This window comes from Triturus cristatus, chromosome 2_2 (genome assembly GCF_964204655.1).
Source record: "Triturus cristatus chromosome 2_2, aTriCri1.1, whole genome shotgun sequence".
NCBI lineage: Eukaryota > Metazoa > Chordata > Amphibia > Caudata > Salamandridae > Triturus > Triturus cristatus.
Window position 1 is genome coordinate 925,817,394 of NC_140582.1, and position 21,352 is coordinate 925,838,745.

The 21,352-nt window shown below is 53.9% G+C and overlaps 1 protein-coding gene across 1 annotated transcript in view; it reads right to left on the reverse strand.

Annotated features, from left to right (window-relative positions):
- Positions 1-21,352, reverse strand: part of LOC146862959 (uncharacterized) — a 274,450-nt gene that overhangs the window by 100,028 nt on the left and 153,070 nt on the right. The window contains exons 8-9 of the mRNA XM_085642331.1: positions 19,538-19,760; positions 19,204-19,434 (exon numbers count right to left, since the gene is read on the reverse strand). Coding sequence (XP_085498457.1) covers positions 19,204-19,434; positions 19,538-19,760 — 454 coding nt within the window. The remainder of the gene's footprint in view (positions 1-19,203; positions 19,435-19,537; positions 19,761-21,352) is intronic.

A 21,352-nucleotide genomic window follows, 5' to 3' on the forward strand; every position in this document is an offset into this window, starting at 1 on the left:
AGCGCCGGAGCATATACCATGAATGTCAGGCTACCCCCACCCTGCAGGGGCTCTCCTCCGCTCCAGGCTCCTCCGCTGGGATACAGACAGCCAGCTCGTGTGTCGCGTCGGGCGCTGGGGTCCTGATCTGGCACCTGTCCTGAGGCCACGCCACCGCTTTCTGCCACGGGCCGTTGCGCCCCGCCAAATGCGTGTAACTTGGCACGCGTGTTAATCTCCGCCACATAAAAGATTTCAGCCGTGCCGGTGATAGCGCAGTTCCCTCGTAGCTCACCTCTGTTTCACGGCGGCCGACAGCGGAGAGCCGCTATGCGCGCTGGGGCTCACCTTGAGGTCCTCGGACAGTTCGTCTTCCCGCGGCACGGCCTACTCAGCTTTCAGAAGCCTCGGCCCTCTGGTACTTTGCTCCGCCTCTCCGTTGCCTCAGACGTCGCGGCCAGCGCCACCGACTGCTCCGCCGCGTCTCAGCTTTTCGATACAGCGAGCTTCTCCGGAGCTGCGCTTCACGCCACCAGGTGCCCCCCTCAACCAGGGATATATGCGCTCTATTTCATGTATTTCCGCCGCCTCAGAACCAGGATAATTGCCGAATTGCGGAGCTGGACTACGGGAGCCTCACAATGTGGCGGCCATACCGTACGTGCGCCACCTAGCGCCCCCACAGTTAGATATAACCTTACTCTCTAAAGTGGTAGCTTGGTCGAGCAGTAAGGCAGTATCATAGGACAGTGTAAAGCATTTGTTGTACACACTCAGTCAGCAAATGGTCTCACACACTCAATAACTGAATTCTAGGCCAATGGTTTATATATAAAAAATATATGCTTGTTTTATTTTAGAACCAACAATTGGAATTAAAATATACTTTCTCAGAATGAGATGCTTTATATAAATACTTTTGCAATATGCAATTGACTTTTGCAAACAGTTACAAGTGGTTGCAATAGGCAACACTATTTTAAACACAATAATGCATTGAGTTCAATGGAAGTTTCATGTTATTTGCCACAGATTACTTTTAGGATTACTTTTGGAATTCCAGGACTGGATCCTAGATTCAGTCCTGGGTCAGTACTTGTAATCAAGTGATAAAAGTCGACTTAATTACTGTGATGATTTTTAGACAATATTTGGCTATTTTAAAAGTTGACACTTAGAAAATATTTCATAGAAAACAATCAATGATTCCCTAGGGCAGAAAATTCAAGTTGCAGGTATAGTATGTTCTCGTTACTTTTGTAATCCAGTACTGGGACCTTTATCCAAAACAGGTAAGTAATTACGTTTTCAGATATTATACGATTTTTAAAGAATATTTAAAGTTTGCAGAAATTGACGGAAGAAATTTCACAGAAAACAGTCAATGATTTCCTATGGAAGAAAATTGGGTTACTGGTAAATACAGTTGTAAGTAGTTTTCAGAGTTAGTGCTGGGCACCAAGATTCAGCACTAGGAGCTCACCTAAGAGCCGGTGAGTATTTTCGTTTTCGTTAGTCGGCTGATTTTTGGTGAATATTTTAGGTTTTAAAAAGTTCACACTTAGAAGAAATTTCAGAAAAAGCCAGTCAATGTTACCCATGGAGAAAATTGAGTTATCGGTTTAAAGGTAAGTACTCGACTGGCAGAGTTAAGGTTCTGGGCATAGACTCAGGGGTCTCCCACGGTCAGGTAGGTACAGTTTGTTCACCCCCAGCGGCACAAGGGCGACCGGGTGCAGAGAGAGTTAGGCCCAATGTTATCCTATGAGAGGTAGGGGGCCTTGGATGGTGGCTGCTGACTAGCAGGCCACGCGGCTGTGGGAGCTGGGCTCCTGGTCACTTACTCAGGGCAAGTGGGGAAGTAGATAGGTGTAGAGGTTGCACTGCCAGGGCCACTCGGGCGGCTGGGTGCAGGGTGCTTTTGAGCCTTCGGGCGCTCAATTGATTTCAATGGGAAATCTCCGGTTTAGAAAAAGACTGCAAGCTCGGGGACGAGGATTCTTCAGGTGCCACCACCACTTCGAGAGGTAAGTTGGGTAGTTGGAGGATAGGTAGGTACCCCGGAGTTGGGCACAGGGGGCCGCAGGGCACTGGGTGCAGGGGTGCCTTTTGGTGTTGGGAAATATTACCCTCTGTTGATCGCGGTTGGGGGGGCACCTGGTTCTGAGGCTGCAGGCGTCGTCAGGAGCGTTGAGGGAAGTCCTTGGGTGCCAGACTCGGAGTCACAGTCTCCGTGGGGTCATCCTCGTGGTCTTTGTTCACTCCGGCACAGGCCAGGCTTGGCGGGTGCAGTGTGAAGGGTTTGCGGTTCCGGGCTGCTGCCAGGGATTAGAAGTAGATTTTGAGTAGAGCCTCTACTCATGGGAGTCCCAGGGGCTTAGAGTCAAAAGGTAACCACGTCCTCCGGGGTTTGTGAGGTTGCTGGCCACAAGAGATGCCGGGTTGGAGAAGGAGCAGGTCCGAGGATCGACAGGCCGGTAGGCCTGGGGCCAAAGCAGTTTGTGTCTTCCTCTTCTTAGCAGCTGCAGGGCAGGTCTTCTTTCTTCTAGCTCTTCTTCGGATTTTGGAATCTGGAATCTGGGGAAGGAAGGTTCAGGGTGCCCCTAAATACTAGATTTAGGGGCGTTACAGGTAGGTGAAGGGCAGGGACCAATAGGTCCCTGTCCTGGGGTGGGTACACCCCCTATCCTGCCTCTCTCCTGTGGGAGGGGGGCAGTAGCCTAGTCCTGATTGGGTAGGGATTCCCATCTTCAAGATGGCGAGAGCCCGGGGATGTGCTTCACCTCGCCTCCCCCACCTGAGGGGTGGGGCTAGCAGGCTGGCACATCTCTTGTCCTTATTTGGGGTTTCCGGCCAAGCTTCCCGCCAGAGTGGGGGGTTGCAGTGGCCTGGGGAAGCCACAGAGGCGGCATGCCTTTGAGGCTTCCCCCTGCCCATCCTGGGGGAGGAGATTAAGCACCTCGCCCAGGATGTGCATTGTTGCAGGCCCAGGAGAGCAGAGGCTCTCCTACGCAGGAGTCTAGCAACATGTCTGCTGTGTGGCAGCTTAGGCAGCCTCAGAACAGACGTGGATTGTGGGTTAGGTTTCAGGGGGCCTCTCTAAGATGCCCTCCGTGGTGCTTGGTACATTAAATCCCACACTGGCATCAGTGTGGATTTAATGTGCTGAGCAGTTGGATACCAAACTTCTCTGACTTTAGTGCTGCCATTATGGTGCTGTGGAGTTCGTGTTTGACAAGCTCCCAGCACCATGTACTCTTAAATGGCAGCACTGCACTTACAGGGCCCAGGAATGGATGTGGGTACTGTAGGGGCACAGGGCTCCTGCCTCTGTGCCCACACCACTGGCATAGGGCACCCAGCTAGAGGGGTGGCTGATGTATGCCAGGGCAGTGTAGTTTGTGGGCATGGCACACAGTGATGTGTGCCATGTCGTCTCTCTGTTTTGTCTTGTACCCAGACACTCAGCCTGCCAGGGCAGTGTGTGGGTGTTAGGGTACAGGGCCTCTAAGGGGGGCACAATGAGTGCTGCAGCCCTTAGAGGCCTTCCCTGGTCATAAGGCCCTGGGTACCTTGGGTACCATTTACCAGGGGCTGACATGTGGCCAGGGTTTGCCAATTTGGTTTTGAGGTTTTTGTTTAGGGAAGGAACATAGGCCCTGGGCACCTGATTGGCAGGAGTCCAGGGCACACTCAGTCAAAGTACAGTCAGCATTTCAGCAAAAGATGGGGGCGTACCATGCAAGAAAGATGGCACTTTCTCACAGTGGACGACATGGTGGTGGACCTGGGGGTCGTGGTGGAAGTGGGGGTGGTGGTGGATGAGGTGGACGTGGTGGTCGTGGTGGACATGGTGGTGGATGTGGTGGTGGTGGACGTGGTGGTAGTGGCAGACGTGGTGATGGATGAGGTGGTGGACATGGTGGTGGTGCTAAAAGGTGGTGGTGGACGTGGTGGTGGTGCTAAAAGGTGGTGGTGGTGGACGTGGTGGACATGGTGGTGGTGGTGGACGTGGTGGTGGACATGATGGTGGTGGATGTGGTGGTGGTGGACGTGGTGGTGGGTGTGGTGGTGGTACTGGACGAGGTGGTGGTGCTGGATGTGGTGGACGTGGTGGTGGATGTGGTGGTGGGGGTGGCTGTGATGGTGGACGTGGTGGTGGACATGGTGATGGACGTGGTGATGGTGGATGTGGTGATGGTGGGGGTGGGGGTGGTGGTGGATGTGGGGGGGTGTATGTGGTGGTAGATGTGGATGTGGTGGTGGTAGTGGACATGGTGGTGAAGAACGTGGTTGACGTGGTGGTGGACATGGTGGTGGTGGTGAAGGACTTGGTGGACGTGATGGTGTTGGACATGGTGGTGGGTGTGGTGGTGGTGGACGAGGTGGTGGTGCTGGATGTGGGGGACATGTTGGTGGTGGACGTGACTGTGATGGTGGACATGGTGGTGGACGTGGTGATGGTGGACGTGCGGGTGTGTTTCTAATTAGAAATACATGGCCCCATATAGATAAGAAACTGCTTTGCGACAGCAGCAAAGCAGGCGAGTCAGTCCGGCTCGGAGGCCAAAGGGCGTCTACAGAAAACCCTTATTTCCAATGGCAGGACGCCGTTTAGCATAAACTGTGACGCCAGCCAATGGAAATGAGGGGCGGGGCTTGAAGCCCTCTTCTGAAAATCCCTGTAAGCAATAAATCTTGCCGCGCGAGCTCCGCATGTGCGCAGCAACGCTAGGCTAGACCTAAAAAGAAAGAAGGCAGCTTTACAGAGAGGGTGATTGATAGGGAACAAACATTTTTCAAACGCTTCGCAAACACATGCTCACATTACGACGTAACAAAAATAAAAGGAGATTCAGGATGCCTTTAAGCTGCCACGCAGAACCCACCAAAAGGGAAGCTTCGACAAAGACGAACATGAAACTAAGAAGAAAATAGTGCCCTTGACACAAACAAACAAGTTACTTACCTGCGGTAACAATGTATCTGTAAGAAACATTAGTTAGTTAGATCCCTCACCTTAGAATATCCCCAGGCGTCAGGCTGGATCCGGAAAGATTTTTGTAGCAATACCCCTTGCGCGTCGCTAGGCGTCGTCTGTGGCTCCGCGTCCGTCGTCGGCGTCGTGATCGCCGGGATGACATCGTCGAAGTACTTAGACGCCGCCCTCGCGCGCTGACGTCAGTTCTTGTACATAGCTTTCCGCGCCAGGAACGCAGAGCCATGCAAGAGACCGACACTGGTGCCAAAAAAGTCTAGGGGCCTGAAAAGGATAACCTTAACCCTAGATATCAGTTCGCAGAACGGGGAGGATGGGTGGGTCGGTGAGGAATCTAACTAACTAATGTTTCTTACAGATACATCGTTACCGAAGGTAAGTAACTTGTTCATCTGAAAGAAACAAGTTAGTTACATTCCTCACCTTAGAATAGATACCCCAGCAATACCAACCCCGGTGGTGGGTCTGCGAACCACGATCACACCAGAAAGTCCTGGAGAACAGAACGGCCTAAGTAGCCATCTCTCCGGACTTGGCTATCTAGACAATAATGCCTGGCAAATGTGTGCAGTGAAGCCCACGTCGCCGCCTGACAGATGTCCTGCAAGGGTACTCCCCGTCCCAGGGCAGTAGTAGTCGCTGAGGCCCGGGTGGAATGGGCTCTCAGCCCAACAGGAGGGTCCTTTTTTGCCAAAGAGTAACAAACCTTTATACACAAAACGACCCACCGTGAGATGGTCTGCTTGTGTACAGCTCTCCCCTTCTTAGCACCTACGTATCCAACGGAAAGTTGGTAGTCCACCCGGAACTGTCTGGTGCAGTCCAAATAAAAGGAGAGTGCACGTTTTGGGTCCAAGACAGTGGAGCCTCTCTTCCTCTTTGGAAGGATGCGAAGGCGGAAAGAAGGTGGGCAAGGTGACAGATTGCCCGATGTGAAAGGGGGTCACCACTTTCGGGAAAAAAGAAGGACGAGTCCGGAGGACAACCTTGTCCGGATGAACAGACAGAAAAGGAGGCTTAGATGACAGAGCCTGGAGCTCACTCACCCGTCTAGCCGAGGTGATAGCTACCAGGAAAGCAGTCTTAAGAGTGAGAAGACAAAGGGTACAATTGTGAAGAGGCTCAAAGGGAGCGCACATCAGAAAGGTCAAGACAAGATTCAAGTCCCACTGAGGCATTACGAAAGGGACAGGAGGGAACATGTGGGTAATGCCTTTAAGAAAATGTGAAACAGGGGACTTGAAAAGAGAGGGCTGATCAGGAAGCCTCAAGAATGCAGAGACTGCAGAAAGATAAAATTTCAAGGTGCCCAGAGCAGAGCCCTGCTGGGCCAAAGAAAGAAGAAAGAGAAGAACCTCAGAAAGAGGGGCAGAGAGGGGGTCCACAGCCTTTGCTGTGCTCCATGCCACAAATTTGTTCCACCTGCAGGCGTACACCGTTTTTGTGGAGGGACGCCTGGCTGCCAGAATGACATCACAGACTTCAGGAGGCAAGTCAAATGGCATCAACTGCCGCCGCTCAATCTCCACGCATGGAGGTGGAGGCTGGACAGGTTCGGGTGGAGGACCGTCCCCTGTTGCTGCAACAGAAGGTCCTCCTGAAGAGGCAGACGTATCGGAGGATCGATTAACATACTGAGTAGCTCGGGATACCAGTACCTTCGTGCCCAATCCGGAGCCACTAAGATGACTTGGGCCCGGTCGTGCCTGATCTTCTTCAGCACTCTGGGCAGAAGTGGTATAGGTGGAAAGGCGTACAACAGACCGCAACTCCACTCGCGACGAAAAGCGTCTCCGAGCGAGTGCCGCCTTGGAAATTCCAACGCGCAGAACTGCTGACATTGCGCGTTCTCTTCAGTGTCGAATAGATCTAACCAAGGCTCTCCCCACTGCCGAAAGAGGCCTTGCGCCATGTCCGAGTTGAGACGCCATTCGTGATCCATCATGCACCGGCGGCTGAGTTCGTCTGCTCTGGCGTTCAGAGAGCCCGCCAGATGGTGAACCACCAGGAATATGCCCTGGTGTTCCAGCCATGTCCAGAGGCGCAGAGCCTCCTGACAAAGGGTCCACGACCCCAACCCCGCCCTGTTTGTTGCAGTACCACATGGCGGTGGTGTTGTCCGTGAACACCTGCACAACACTTCCCTGGTCAGTGGGAAGGAAGGCTTTCAGTGCAAGTCGGATCACTCTCAGCTCCAGCAAGTTGATATGGAGTTGAGACTCCGCCGGAGACCAGAGGCCTCTGATCTCCGCCTCTCCCATATGGCCCCCTCATACCAGGAGGGACGCATCCGTCACTACTACATGCTCCGGTTGGGGTAGGGAGAGGCATCTGCCCTTGACCCAATCGCGGTCCGTGAGCCACCGCTGCAACTGTTTCGCAGTGCCCTCCGAGATCAAGACATAGTCGGACAGGTTGCCTCGATGCTGGGCCCACTGAAACTTCAGGTCCCACTGCAGAGCCCGCATGCGCCACCTGGCGTAATGCACCAACAGGATGCAGGAGGCCATCAGCCCCAGAAGCCGCAGCACCAACCTGACCGAAACCCAGGATAGAGGCTGAAAGATGGGAATCAGAACCTGAATATCCCGGACCCGCTGTTCCGGAGGATAGACCCGGAACTGCGCCGAATCGAGAACCGCTCCGATGAAAAGGAGCTTCTGGGAGGGACTCAGATGCAACTTCGGCACATTGATGGAGAACCACAGCGAATGCAGGAGGTCGGCCGTAGTCTGGAGGTGGGAGACGACTTGCTGGGGCGAGCCCGCCTTCAACAGCCAGTCGTCGAGATAGGGGAAGACTGGAACCCCTAATCTGCGCAGATGAGCTGCGACCACCGCCATCACCTTCGTGAACACCTGAGGGGCACTGGTGAGACCGAAGGGGAGCACGGGGAACTGAAAGTGGTCCTGACCCACCGTGAACCGCAGGTAACGCCGGTGGGCCGGCAGGACGGGGATGTGAAAGTAAGCGTCCTGCAAGTCCAACGCTAACATCCAGTCTCCAGGATCGAGGGCAGCCAGAACCTGAGTTAGTGTGAGCATCCTTAACCGCTCCTTCCGAAGGAAGGCATTGACGCTCCTGAGGTCCAAGATAGGGCGTAGGCCCCCTTTGCCCTTCTTGGGAACCAGAAACTAGTGGGAATAGCAACCACGACCTACTTCTGGCCCAGGAACGCGCTTGACGGCCTCTTTGGCCAAGAGGGCCGTAACTTCCTGCTGCAGCAGATTCAAGTGATCCTCCGACATACGGTGGTACTGTGGTGGCATGGTTGGAGGGGTCGTCTCAAAGGGGAGGGAGTAGCCCCTTCGGACGATCTGCAGCACCCAGCTGTCCGATGTGATGGACCACCAGTGGAGCAGGTGATGGCGAACTCTTCCGCCCACTGGGGTGGGATGGGCCTGAAAGCTCGGACTAGGAGGGCTTTGAGGCGGATGCTGCCGGGGTGGATGTGGACTGACCGGCACGTTGTCCTCCAATACCGCCTCGGCGGAAGCCACGTCCGCGTGCAGGTTGGTTTTGCGGCCGGTGGCTAGGCGGACGTGAGGAGGCGCCCTTTGCTTGGCCACGAAAGGGGCGGAAGTTTGCGGCCGTGGGGCCGAGAGACCCAAGGACTTGGCCGTAGCCCGGGAGTCCTTGAAACGAGCCAGCGCACTATCCGCCTTCTCACCAAAAAGGCGAGTGCGATCAAAGGGCATGTCCATGAGAGAACTCTGGACGTCCCCCGAGAAAGACGTGGACCGCAGCAAGGCGTGGCGCCGGAGCGCCACCGTGGTGGAAATCGCCCTACCCAGCGAGTCCGTGGTGTCCTGTCCACACCGAATAGCATACCGTGCTGCATCTCGCCCGTCAGCAAGTGCTTGAGCGAGTCGTGACCGGACCTCCACCGGACACTGGGGCAGCACGTCCTCCACCGTATCCCACAGAGAGTGGGAGTAACGGTCCAAGAGGCAAGCGGTGTTCAAAGACCGCAGCTCCAAACTTAGGGAAGAGAACAGTTTCTTCCCCAACTGTTCCAACCTCTTGGATTCCCTATCCGGAGGAGCGGACGGGAAGGAGGACTGGGAAGTTGAGGCCTGGATAACAAGACTCTCGGGGTGGGGTGTTAGGACAGGAAACTGGGGTCGCCCGGAGCAGAGCGGTGGCGCCGGGCCACGTTCCGATACACAGGAGGGACTGTGGAGGACTTGGACCAAGTGCCCTGGAGAACGTCGACGAGGGCCTCATTGAACCGCAGCAGAGGCTCAGTGGAGCTTGCTGTCGGTTGAAGCACTTCTGTGAGGACGTTAGTCCTCACGGCCACAGCAGGCAACTCTAGCCCAAGGGCTTCGCCGCCTTGCGCAGCACCACTGAAAAAGCTGCACCCTCCTCCGAGGTCACAGTCGGAGGAGAGATGAAACCAGCGTCCGGAGAGGTGTCCAGACCACTGGCATCCCCCAGTTCGTCTGCCCAGTCCTGGGAAAGCTGGGCCTGTCTGGCCAGAGGATCCTCAGATTCCTCCCAGTCGCCCCCGTCATCCGAGTCCTGATAAACAGGAGGAATAATCGGAGCCGGGCGGTAGATGGCTTGCTCATCCATCGGCGCCAGCTGGGGCGTCGAGCGGCGCCGCGCCGGCATCGGGCCCGGAACGGGGCTAAACCGGGGAATGGCGTCGTCCGGGGACGGCGCCGGAGGTGGAACCTGTGTCGGCACCGGCGGAGGAGGCGTTATGCGGTCAACCGGCGCCGGCAGAGATCCAGGGCTGGATCCCTCGGGGACCTGCGGCGTCGGGGCCGGAGCCGTCGACGGCGCCGGAGCCGCCGGCACGCGAGGTCACCCAGTCGAGCCTGCGGGGCCCGAAGGCGCGCCGGCAGGCGTCGACGGCGGAGCCAGGCCTCTCATGGCCGAGAGGAAGGCACTGACCTCCGCCGGAGTCGCGTCAGTCCCAGGGACCAGTGGGTATGGGGACGGACGCGTCTCCGACGGAGCCGCGGGGGTGGGACCACCTTGACCCTCGGCCGAGTCGCACGACCGACGAGGGGAGTCCGAAGAGCGGTGTCGCCTCTTGGACTTCTTGGAGCGCTTCGACTTACCCGAAGAGCCCGACGAGCGATGATGGTGACTGCGGCTCCGCGACCGGTCCTTGGACCTCCTCCTGGACCGGGACCTAGAGCGGCGCGGAGCTGAGTGGCGAAGCTCGAGAAGCTTGCGGGACCGCTCCCGCCTAGCCTTCGAGGTCAAGGCCTGACAATCGAGGCACGACTCCGCGTCGTGGTCGGCCCCCAGGCAGTAAAGGCACCAGCGATGGTGATCCGTCACTGACATCAGTCGATGACAGACGTCACAGGCTTTAAACCCAGGCATCCTACTGGCACCAACAGTCGAGTCGACCAAAAAGAGTCAAAAAAGTTAGTCAAAAAGTGACTAGGGGGGGGAGGAGCCTAGCGCGCAACCAAGATGGCCGCGTAGGTGCGAGGCTCCCGAGGACCTCCGCGACCTCCTATGACTATCCTGAGCATATCCTGTCCCAGATGAGGGGACTGTGTTGGTGAGCCTGAGCTGAGGTGGCGCCCGTTTTCCGCTTCCAAATCGGACCTCGGACACCGACTTTAGCACCGATTGAGGTTTGCGGCCTTCTCCTAGCCGAACCCCGGATTTGCGTTGTGGGGCGATCCAGTGACGAAGTGAACAACAGCGGCGGGCTGGGCTTGGTGGCTCGCGTAACCCGCACTTTCACTTTCGCTTTCGCACCCTCCTTGCTGTCTATGCGAGGTTGGGTCGCGGGGCTTTGTGTGTTGGTGTGGCCTCGCCGGGGGACCCTGCCTGCCCGCCGGCTGTGATCCGCCCCGCGGATCTGGGGTGGCACCCCCCCGGAGCCCGTGGACCGGCTTGCCCGCCCTTCACGACGTGGCTGGTGCGACCGGGAGACTGGGACCATGGCCACGAAACAAGATGGTGATCGAGCAAAGGTAAAATCGACCCGGCGTGGCGCAGCCCATCAGTCCAACAGCATGGATCGCTATACCCTCCAGAAGGGATCTCCCGAGGTGCCACGCAGGTCCCCTGAGGGCCCTACTGATGCCCCCGATCTGCCCACGGACCTGACTCTGCGGGATGTCATGGGCGCCATCGCCGAGATGAAGGCCTCTGTGGGCCAGCGTTTTGATACGCTGGCGCAGAAGATAGACTCGGTCCTCGTGGATGTTGGCCTGGTAAGGGCCGATCTCTCCAAGACCAACGACCGAGTCGATTCTTTGGCACACACCGCATCGGGCCTTACGACAGATGTGGCGGCCCTACAAACGGAGGTGCGCCGGCTTGCTCGGGCGAGTGCGCTGATGGATCGCCGCCTGGAGGACTCCGAGAGTCGGGCCCGGAGGAACAACATCCGTATCATAGAGGTGCCTGAGGGACGTGAGGAGGCGGCGGCGGACCTTTTCGTGGAGGACCTGATTGTTACCCATCTCCAGCCACGGGGGCTGAGTAAATTCTTTGCTGTAGAGAGGGCCCACAGGGTTCCCGGGGGAAGGCCTAAGGTCGGAGCCGCTCCGAGACCTCTCATTGCCCGGATTTTTAATTTTCGGGACAGAGACGCTATCCTCCAATCCTCCAGACTACAGGGACCGATTAGACTTGACAATATGGACATTAATTTCTATCCTGATTTCACCCCTGCGGTTCAGAAGCAGAGACTGAGCTTCCTTGGTGTCAAGCGTCGTCTTCGGGACCTAAATCTCAAATACGCCATGCTTTTCCCAGCTAAGCTGCGAGTGGAGGTGGATGGTCGCACACACTTTTTTGATCGTCCCGAAGCGGCCGGGGACTGGCTGGATACTCTGTCTCGGGATCGGGGTGGCGGGGGGGGAGCGGCCGGGGGAGAGGGCTCGCCGGATCAAGACTGAGGGACTAATATTAGGCCTCGCTCGGGACAAACATGATGCCACTTTTGACCATACGTCGGATTGCTTAAGTTCCCCTCCTATGGAGGTTGTGTGGGGTCTCTTGGGGGTTCTCCCTCCTCCTCTGGGGGTTTAGTTAGTTTAACTATCTATGGGGCGACAGGCACACTGCACGTTGGGGGGGCTGTCTGGGCTCGTGCAGGGAGGGGGGAGTTCTGTTAGGGTGGGTGGGCAGGGATGGGGTGTTGTTCGTTATTATCACAAGGCAACCCTTTTTTTGTGTTGGTTCTACTGTGCTCTCGGGGGGACGAATGAGGGTTTCTGTGTATGATGGGGGGTAGGGAATTAACCTTGTTGTCGTGGAACGTTAATGGTCTGGGGGACAGGATCAAACGAGGTGTGGTCCTACAGTATCTGAAGCGACTCTCGCCCGATGTAGTTTTCCTGCAGGAGACACACCTTATTGGTAATTCCTTTTGCGCCATGAATCGGCGTGGCTACCGCCTCGTGGCCCACTCGGGCTTCACGTCAGGCTCGAGGGGTGTGGGTATCATGGTAAAGAACTCGCTCCCGTTAGAAATTGATGAGGTGCTCCACGACGACAGGGGACGTTACACTGTCTTGGTGGGGAGAATGGAGGGCAAAGTGGTTGTTTTTGTGTCAGTGTACGTCCCACCGGGGTTGCAGTCGACCACCTTTGCAGACCTGGGGCGCCTCCTCCTTGGCCTTCCGGGGGAGCTTCTGGTGGTGGGGGGGGGATTTCAACGCGGTGGTTTCTGGGACTGTGGATCGTCACCCCCCAAGGGACCTCCCCCGGGCACAGGCGTGGCTATCCGGCCTCTTGGACACACTGGGATTGGTGGACTGCTGGCGCTTAAAACATCCCAAGCAGCTGCAATACACTTTCCACTCGGGGGCCCATGGTAGTCTCTCACGGCTTGATTATGTCCTTGTCCCGGCGGCCTGTGTCGGGAGGGTGGGGGAGGTGCGCCATTTGGCACGGGGTATCTCGGACCACTCCCCGCTTCTGCTGCATTTCGATGTCTTTCCGAGGGGTGAGAGCAGGGTGGTCCCAATCAATTCCTGGTACCTGTGTGACCCCACCATTCGCGCTGATTTGATTAAATCCCTCCAGCGCTATTTTGATGAGAATGTGGGGTCAGTGCCTTCAGCTATCTCCCTGTGGGAGGCCTTCAAAACAGTACTTAGAGGGGAGGCCCTATCCCTTATTTCCCACGCCCGGAGGCGCGAGCGGGAGGAGGTGACCCGGGTGGAGGCTGAAATAGCTGAGCTGGAGGGTAATCTAGAAGACGGGGTGACGGATGCTGCACTACATGTCCTCCAGCTCAAACAAGCGGCTTATAGGGCCCTCGTTACGGAGGCGGCCAGGGGCCTTAGTAGAGAGCAACAGGGGCGACTGTATGATGTGGGTGATAAGGCTGGTAAACTGATAGCGTGGTTGGATAAAAAGGAGAGAGCGAATCGTGTGGTCCCGCTGATTGAGAAAACGAATGGTGTGTGTGTAACTGAGCCAGAAGAAATTGTCTCCTGTTTCGCGGATTATTTCCGCGAGGTGTATTCCCCGGTCTCTTCTTGCTCGGAAGAGGATTCCCGTGCCCTGCTTAGGGATATCGCGCTGCCTTCCCTTTCCGGGGAGGACAGGGTGTCGATGGACGCCGCTCCCACCTCCGATGAAATCGCCCTCGCCATACGCTCGGTCGCTTCTGGCAAGGCCATGGGCCCGAATGGTATCCCTATCAAGTTGTATAAGCTGCGACCGGATACATTGGCGCCTCACCTCCGCGCAATGTTCCTCGCGGCCCACTCGCTGGGCTCCCTCCCGCTTGACCAGCGTCTGGCTACAATCGTGGTGATTCACAAGGAGGGGAGACCTCGGGATCGGGTTACTTCTTATCGGCCTATCTCACTACTGAATGCGGAGCCCAAAATTCTCGCCAAGGTACTCGCCAATCGGCTGGTCGGTGTGGTGGGAGATCTGGTTCATCAGGACCAGTCTGGCTTTATTCCCCATCGCAACACAGCCCTTAACCTGCGGCGTTTGCATGGGGTGCTCGCGCGCGTCCCATTTATACGGGAACCGGCCATTTTGGCGTCCTTAGACGCCACCATGGCGTTTGACACGCTTGAGTGGCCATACATCTGGGCGATGCTTGCGAAGTTCGGATTTGGCCCAGGATTCATCAGTTGGGTCAAATTGTTGTATGCGGGCCCCTTGGCGCAGGTGGTCGTGAACGGAAGAGTATCGGCCCCATTTGAGCTGGGCCGGGGCACGCGACAGGGCTGTCCCTTGTCGCCCCTTCTTTTTGCGCTTGCCTTGGAGCCCCTGGCGGAGTGGCTGCGGTGGGAGCCTTCCATCCGTGGTCTCCGTTGGACCCCCGAGTATGAGGACCGCGTATCCCTATACGCTGATGACATCCTTCTGTACCTAGCCTCCCCACGTAAATCACTTATAGTGCTAGTTGATGTTTTACAATCGTTTGGTCGTAACTCCGGTCTCGTCATCAACTGGGCTAAATCGTGTGTGTATGTTCTCTCTGGGGAGGCTCCTATTCTCCCGCGGGGCTGTCCGATTCAGATCGCCCCGCAGGGATTTCGGTACCTGGGTGTCTTCATTACTCTGGACCCGGAGGCCCGGTATGAACGTAATCTGCTTCCCCCCCTCCAGCGTCTGCGGGTAGATGTCGCACGCTGGCGGCGCCTGCCGCTTTCGCCGCTCGGCCGGGCGGCATTGTTCAAGATGATGTCTCTGCCGCGTTTCCTGTACGCTTTGCAGAACACTATGGACTTAGTCCCGGCGCGCTACTTCCGTGAGGTGGAGAGTCTGCAACGCCGCCTGTTCTGGGACGGGAGGCCGCGCATTGCCCTGGCGAAGCTGACGCTCCCATGGTTTGACGGGGGGATTGCCCTCCCGGATATTAAACGGTACTATTGGGCCTCCCAGCTCGCTGCCATTAACCATGGCCTATACGGGCCCGCCTTAAACCCGGCATTTGAAATGGACAAGATGCTCCTGCCAGGTGGCGACTACAATCGAGCGCTCTACTCTGGCGCGCCCGATGCTCGTCTGACGGGCCCCACGCGTGTCATGGTGCAAGTCTGGCACGCGGCCAATGCAGCTATGGGGTGGAAGGACCGCTTGACCCGGGCGTCACCACTATACGCGTCTGAGCGGTTAGGCTCCCTGTGGACCTCTAAGGGCTTTGAGAAGTGGGACATAATAGGTATCAGTACAGTGGGGGATCTCTGGACGAGGGGAGGATTTAAAACGTTCGATATGTTGCAGAGGGAATTTCAGTTGCAGGGCAGTGAATACTTTCGGTATTTGCAGGTCCGTCATGCGCTGGGCTCCGTCTTCTCGGACGTTGCCTCCATCCCAGAATATTCCCCCCTGGAGGATAGAGTGCTGGATGGACACGTCCCGGACAGCACGATCTCACTGATCTACAAAAAGCTGATAAACGACCGCTCGGGCCTGCTGACTGCCCTTCGTGCGGCTTGGGTTGCCGACGGGCTGGAGTTGGACGACGAGGACTGGACCTCCGCGGTGGCCTCCCCGAAGGAGGTGGCCATACCGGCTCGCCTTCGCTTCATCCAGCTCAAGATACTCCACCGGGTCTACATGACGGGGCCAAAGCTTCTGCGTATGGGCTATGCTGGAGATGGGTTGTGTAAGCGTGGGTGTGGTGCTTTGGGGACCTTTCTGCATATTTTGTGGGAGTGCCCGGAAGTGGAAGGGTTCTGGCGTGGTGTACATGAGGTGCTGCGACTGGTTACACATGTGGCGCTGTTGCCTGAAGCGAGAAGATGCCTGTTGAATATGTGGGAACCGACTGATTACTCGGCGCCGCAGACGTGGTGGGTGACTCTGGGATACATGATAGCCAAGCGTGATATTGCTCAACTGTGGGGGTCCCAGAGGCCCCCGACGGTCTCGGCCTGGAAAGAACACATGGACTGGTGCATGTTTCGAGAAAAGGTGGTGTATGTGGCGAGGGGTAAGCCTGGGACATGGGTGAAAGTATGGGGCCCCTGGAACGCCTACCGAGGGGGTATCTGTGCACCACCGCTGCTGCCTGCTGCCTCGCCAGCCCCGTCCCCTTAGCCGACTCATTCCCCCGCTGCCAGGCATTGGGTTCCCCCAGTCCTCGCTCTGTTCTCTTCCCCCTCTTTATACTTCTGTGTACAGTTGGGACCCCCCCTCTAGGGGAGCACGTGCTGCTATTTTCGATTGTGGGTTGCCTTGTGGGTGTGGTTTTAATTTTTGTTGTTCTTAATTTAAAATGAAACCGCATAATGGGGTCTGGACGATGTGGCCTTTGACATTGTTACCTACTGAGAAATGCTCATCCGTAATACCACGTGTTCCATAAATGTATGTCGTATGTTCCTACCATCGCTAGCGGCCGGCCGGAAGGTTGTGGGCCCAAAAAGGGACTAGGGGTAAGCTCTTCCCGGATCGGTGCTTACTGGCGCGAAAAAAGAGAAGAACTGACGTCAGCGCGCGAAGGCGGCGTCTAAGTACTCCGACGACGTGATCCCGGCGATCACGATGCCGACGACGGACGCGGAGCCGCAGACAACGCCTAGCGACGCGCAAGGGGTATTGCTACAAAAATCTTTCCGGATCCAGCCTGACGCCTGGGGATATTCTAAGGTGAGGAATCTAACTAACGTGTTACTTTCAGATATATAAGCACCAAATTGGAAGGATACCAGTAGTGAGGTGCAGCTCCGTGGGAGTACAAGTGCCAGTACAAGTGTCCAGGAAAGCCCTTTTTAAAAATGTGCTGGACACTGGTGAAAAGTAGTTAGCCAGCTATATGATGGCTTCACTGGAAATAGGGATGTTTGGTATCAAACATCTCATATTGGTAAACTCATACTGAAGCCAGTGTTGTATTTCCCAATACATGCACCCAGACGGCACCTTAGAGGTGCTCCCTGAAAACCGACCAACTTCTGGTATGCTTGCTGACTGGTTTCAGCCAGCCTGCCATCAGAGATGCTGTTCTGACCTCCTAGGGGTGAGAGCCTTTACTCTTAGGAGATCCAAAACAAAAGCCTGTCCAGGAAGATGGTGTAACACCCCTTCCCACAGAATGACCTTCTGTTTAGCCTCCTTGGGCCAGTGAGCCTCAAAGAAGCTGCCTCCTTTGGATTGTGAAACTGGCTTCCCCCAAAGGAGAGGAAGCCACCCTCCCCTTTTCCTGAGCCCCTCTGGCACCAGGACAGGCAGGAAAATAAGCTAGTCAAGTAGGCGTGCCACCTCCAGGCTAGTACCACCCCTAAGGTGGGCTACTATTAGGCGGACATGATTTTTCTGAAGTAGCCATCTTTGTGATGGCATACTTAGGAATTCTGGGACAGTGTTATGCCCACTTCCAACATGAAGTGGTCATATAGGGGGCGTAGTGACGTCATGAGTCAGTGACCCATTGGCTACTACCCTACACTCCCCTAACGCCCCTAAATTCAGTATTTACGTGAGTCCCTGGCAGCAAAGAGGCAGATCCTGATGACTTATGAAGAGAGCGGACACCTAAGAGTCACACAAGTAAAGAGAAGAAGCAGCTGACCTTGTACCAACCTGGCCGGTCTGTCTGCATCACTTGTTGAAAACTGTGCCAAAGTCGACTCTTCCTGAAGCTGTTGACTCCAAAAACCTGGGTGGCCTGCCTGCCTCTGAAAAAGACTCAAGACCTCCTGTGAAGAGCGGACCTGTTCTGAAGAAACTAAAAGAAAGACTCTGAGGCCTCTGGAACCACCAAAATCTGACACCAGAAGTCACCAATGCACCAAACTCCTGCAGCTAGAGTTGAAGTGGGCCATCAGTGACAATAAGGTCGCCCAGCCCTTCAGTAATGGAGTACATCGCAGTTTCACCGGCACTGGACTTCCTGGCGTTGCCTGCAGTCTCTGTACGCAGGCCCCCTCAACTGCGACTGCTCTGGTAAAGAAAAACCCGACACCTTAGGACACCCCTGCATCCGTCGCCCCGGAGTCTTGGAGAAGAAGACCAAAGGTATCCCCGAGCATCGCATGGCCGAGCCAACTTGGTGGTTTAGTCAGACTGGCCTCCTGACCAGAGCCTGCAGCCTCTTTCCGCAGTGACCGATCTCCATTGAAATACATTGGGCTCCCGATGCTGTTTTACACCCTGCACCCGGCCAACCCACTACCGTTGGTGGTATACTGTTTGTGTTGCCTTGGACCTTGCCCACTACTCACCTTAACTCCTGGAGACTGGTCTACAAAGTCGCTGTGCTATACCTGTTTGCAGAACTTGTTCTTCCTTCGATAGAATAACATTGCAGAACTCCGAAATTGCAGTGTCCACTTTTTAAACTGAAAAGAATTCATATTTAAAAACGTGCTTACCCGAACGATTTTATTCTGATGTCTAAACATGTATAAAGATACTTGCTATTTTTATAAATTGGTGGGGATCTCCTTTATGAGTCGTGTGTGTCATTTATTGATCATTGTGTTTATTTGCAAATGTGTTGCACTCCTCTGCGTTAAGCTTAAGGCTACTCGACCACACTACCCCCCCTAATGGAGCACTTCGGGATAGCACAGCAAGTTCCTGTCCACTCATTAGGAAACCCTGGATTCTTTACACAGTACATCAAAACATCGGTAGATCACATAAGGAGCCAACTTCCTACACCCCAGGACACAGAATGGGTAAAAAAAATATATATATATAGGCTTTGCAAACACTGGAAAAACACCAATTTTATCTATGTTGGGGGTTAAGTGCCTGAATAAACAGTGATAAGCATGCATTTTAAAAGGTTTGGAAAACAAAGAGAAAACACTACTGAAAGCCACAAAAAATAAACACTGACAAGAGGACAGCCTACAATACCACTGACATATCACAGAGAGTGGATATACCTCTTCTCGCGTTCAAAAGATTTGAAATGCTGACGCCACAAACAGCAGAGCTAGCCCTCAGGCTACGTATAGGGCACAAGATGAAATAACTTCTCTTCAATGTCAGACCACAGAGGCCTTAAACGTTTAGACACTAGACATCAGACAAATCTTTCAGGTTTCAAATACAGTTAATCTTGGGCAAGAGAGGGAGCTTTCACGTTAAAGAGACTTGGAGATTCTTTCATGTCCTCACACAGCAGAGGAATCACTCAAAGCACAAAGATCTATGAACAGCACTGCATCTCACTTGAGATACGTCTTGCAGCTTCAAGCAGCACAGATACTGCTTTGGGTACAATGGCCATACAAGCTAGGACCTTTTGCGCACAGTGTATTTCCATGCTGGTTTTTCTTGAGATTGGAGCATGTACATCCTATTCTTACCCGAATCATGTTGATGAGTTTGGCACCGTCATCTCGGAGCTTCTGCTGTCCACTGAACTCCTGCTTCCCACTCACTACATCTGCATGACCAGGCTGGTTGCCGATCTTCAGCTCCTCTTCTCGTTGAGCTATGGTGGGCAAAGCGGGTGTCTGGTTGTTGTCACACAGTTCACAAACACTACTTGGCGTAGTGTTCCAGAAAGTGAAGTGTTCACAGTCCCAGCCATACATCTGCAGGTCAGGAATAAAGGGTTATAGAACAAACAGACAGGTGCAGATCTAAAAAACCAGCAGGTACTACAGCACAAGCAAAGATTCACCACAACTCTCTCACCTCTTTGTCTGCAGTCACCAATAGACTGGACTCCAGAGGCTGTGGTTGCGGCACCGTTAAGCGCGGCTTCCCTGCCAAGCGTAGCCTCTCACACACTACGCACAATACAGCAGTACCCTCGTTTTCAAACGTGCAAGCCTGGCAACACCAGCTAGCACGGCCTAGCTTCTTCCCCTCCGCCTCTGGTGCTGGGGCAGTCTTACATCCCATTAGTGTTCTGGGACTGAAAAACAAAAAATATGGAAAGGGGAGGGTGAAAGAGAAGGGTGAAAGAGAAGGGTGAGAGAAGGGGAGAAAAGAGGGCAACAGGATGAAGACAAGCATTGGCATAGCCAATAGGTCTCGCCTTTTGGACCTTATAAGTGTTTAGCCATGCAGCTCATTATCCTGGGTGCTGTGCCACTAGATTGGCATGGTAACTGACAATGCCTTTTATTTATGTTTTGGTTTCTAAAATATAAATAAAAGGCATTGTCATTTTCAATGGCCAGCCTGTTGGACACTGGCTGATTGTTCTGTAGGCCAGGCTGACCTTGAACCGCAGTCAACAGTTCATCTAGGGGAAAAAGATATTAGATAAGACAAAGATACGCTTGGCTATTACTTTACAGGCTGCATAAAGATACACAGGGCTCTGACAATAATTTTGATCTCCAGCTCTTTATCTGCAAAGGATATGCTGGTTTATCTGTGTTTTGTAGGAATGTCAATACAACAAGTAACATCACCTCATACAACAAGCCTGAACTATTGGCTTTGTCAATGGTTGTTAGCTGCATAAGGTAAATAAGCAACAACAATGGCTTCCTTTGTATTTTAAAATGATTCAGTTCTAAAATGACGAGACTGAAAGAACTATAACAAGTTTCTTTGAAGTTGCATCAAAGGCAGTGAAGAGTGGTACAGCTGCAGAGTGTATTTTTCAAACTAATAGGCACATCAGCACACCAGAATAAAGTCATACAATACGTAATCCTGATTCATATAGCGAAATTCCACTTGATAAGATTGTGTCCATTTAACTGTGTCAAATAACACAGAAAATGTACAAATAATGATCCAATTCCATGTCGAGATGTCAATGATTGAGTTTTTATTCCAAAATCACGTAACAGCCGACGCGCGTTTCGCCCGCAGGGCTTTTTCAAGGCTCCAAAGTCAATTTTTCTTTCATGTATATAGTATTCCTCACGAAGAAAAAAACTGTCTTCATTGTGATCCTGTCTCACAAATTCCAATATAGGCTATCAAATGCGTAATAATGAATCCAAACACCATCGGTCTGGGCTTTAAAGTTCCAAATTGTTTACAATGTCAGGGACCATATTACGTCCTCACTGTCGACTGTGCTGTATTCCAACAGGTTATCTCCCTATTCTCTTCAACTTATTGGACACAGTTAAATGGACACAGTCTTATCAAGTGGAATATCGCTATATGAATCAGGATTACGTATTGTATGACTTTATTCTGGTGGGCTGCTCTGCCTATTAGATTGATTCAGAACATTTTTGGACTAGATTGTAGTGACAAAGAATATTTTAATACTTTTGATGGTTAAGTATTCAGCACTGTATTTGCACCCAATACTATTGTTCAGATTATTACAATTGAAATTCTACGATATACGTACATTTAATGATGTGCAGATCAATATAGCATATCCATGCATTTTCTTTATGTAACCAGAATGTATTTTTCACCCTGATGGTGAGGGCGATAATGGAGAGCCTAATAGGGACCCGTTTCAGCACCTGTCTTTTAGAACTGCTGGCAAGACCCGGCCCACTTAAAACCCAGTGTGCAATATACTGA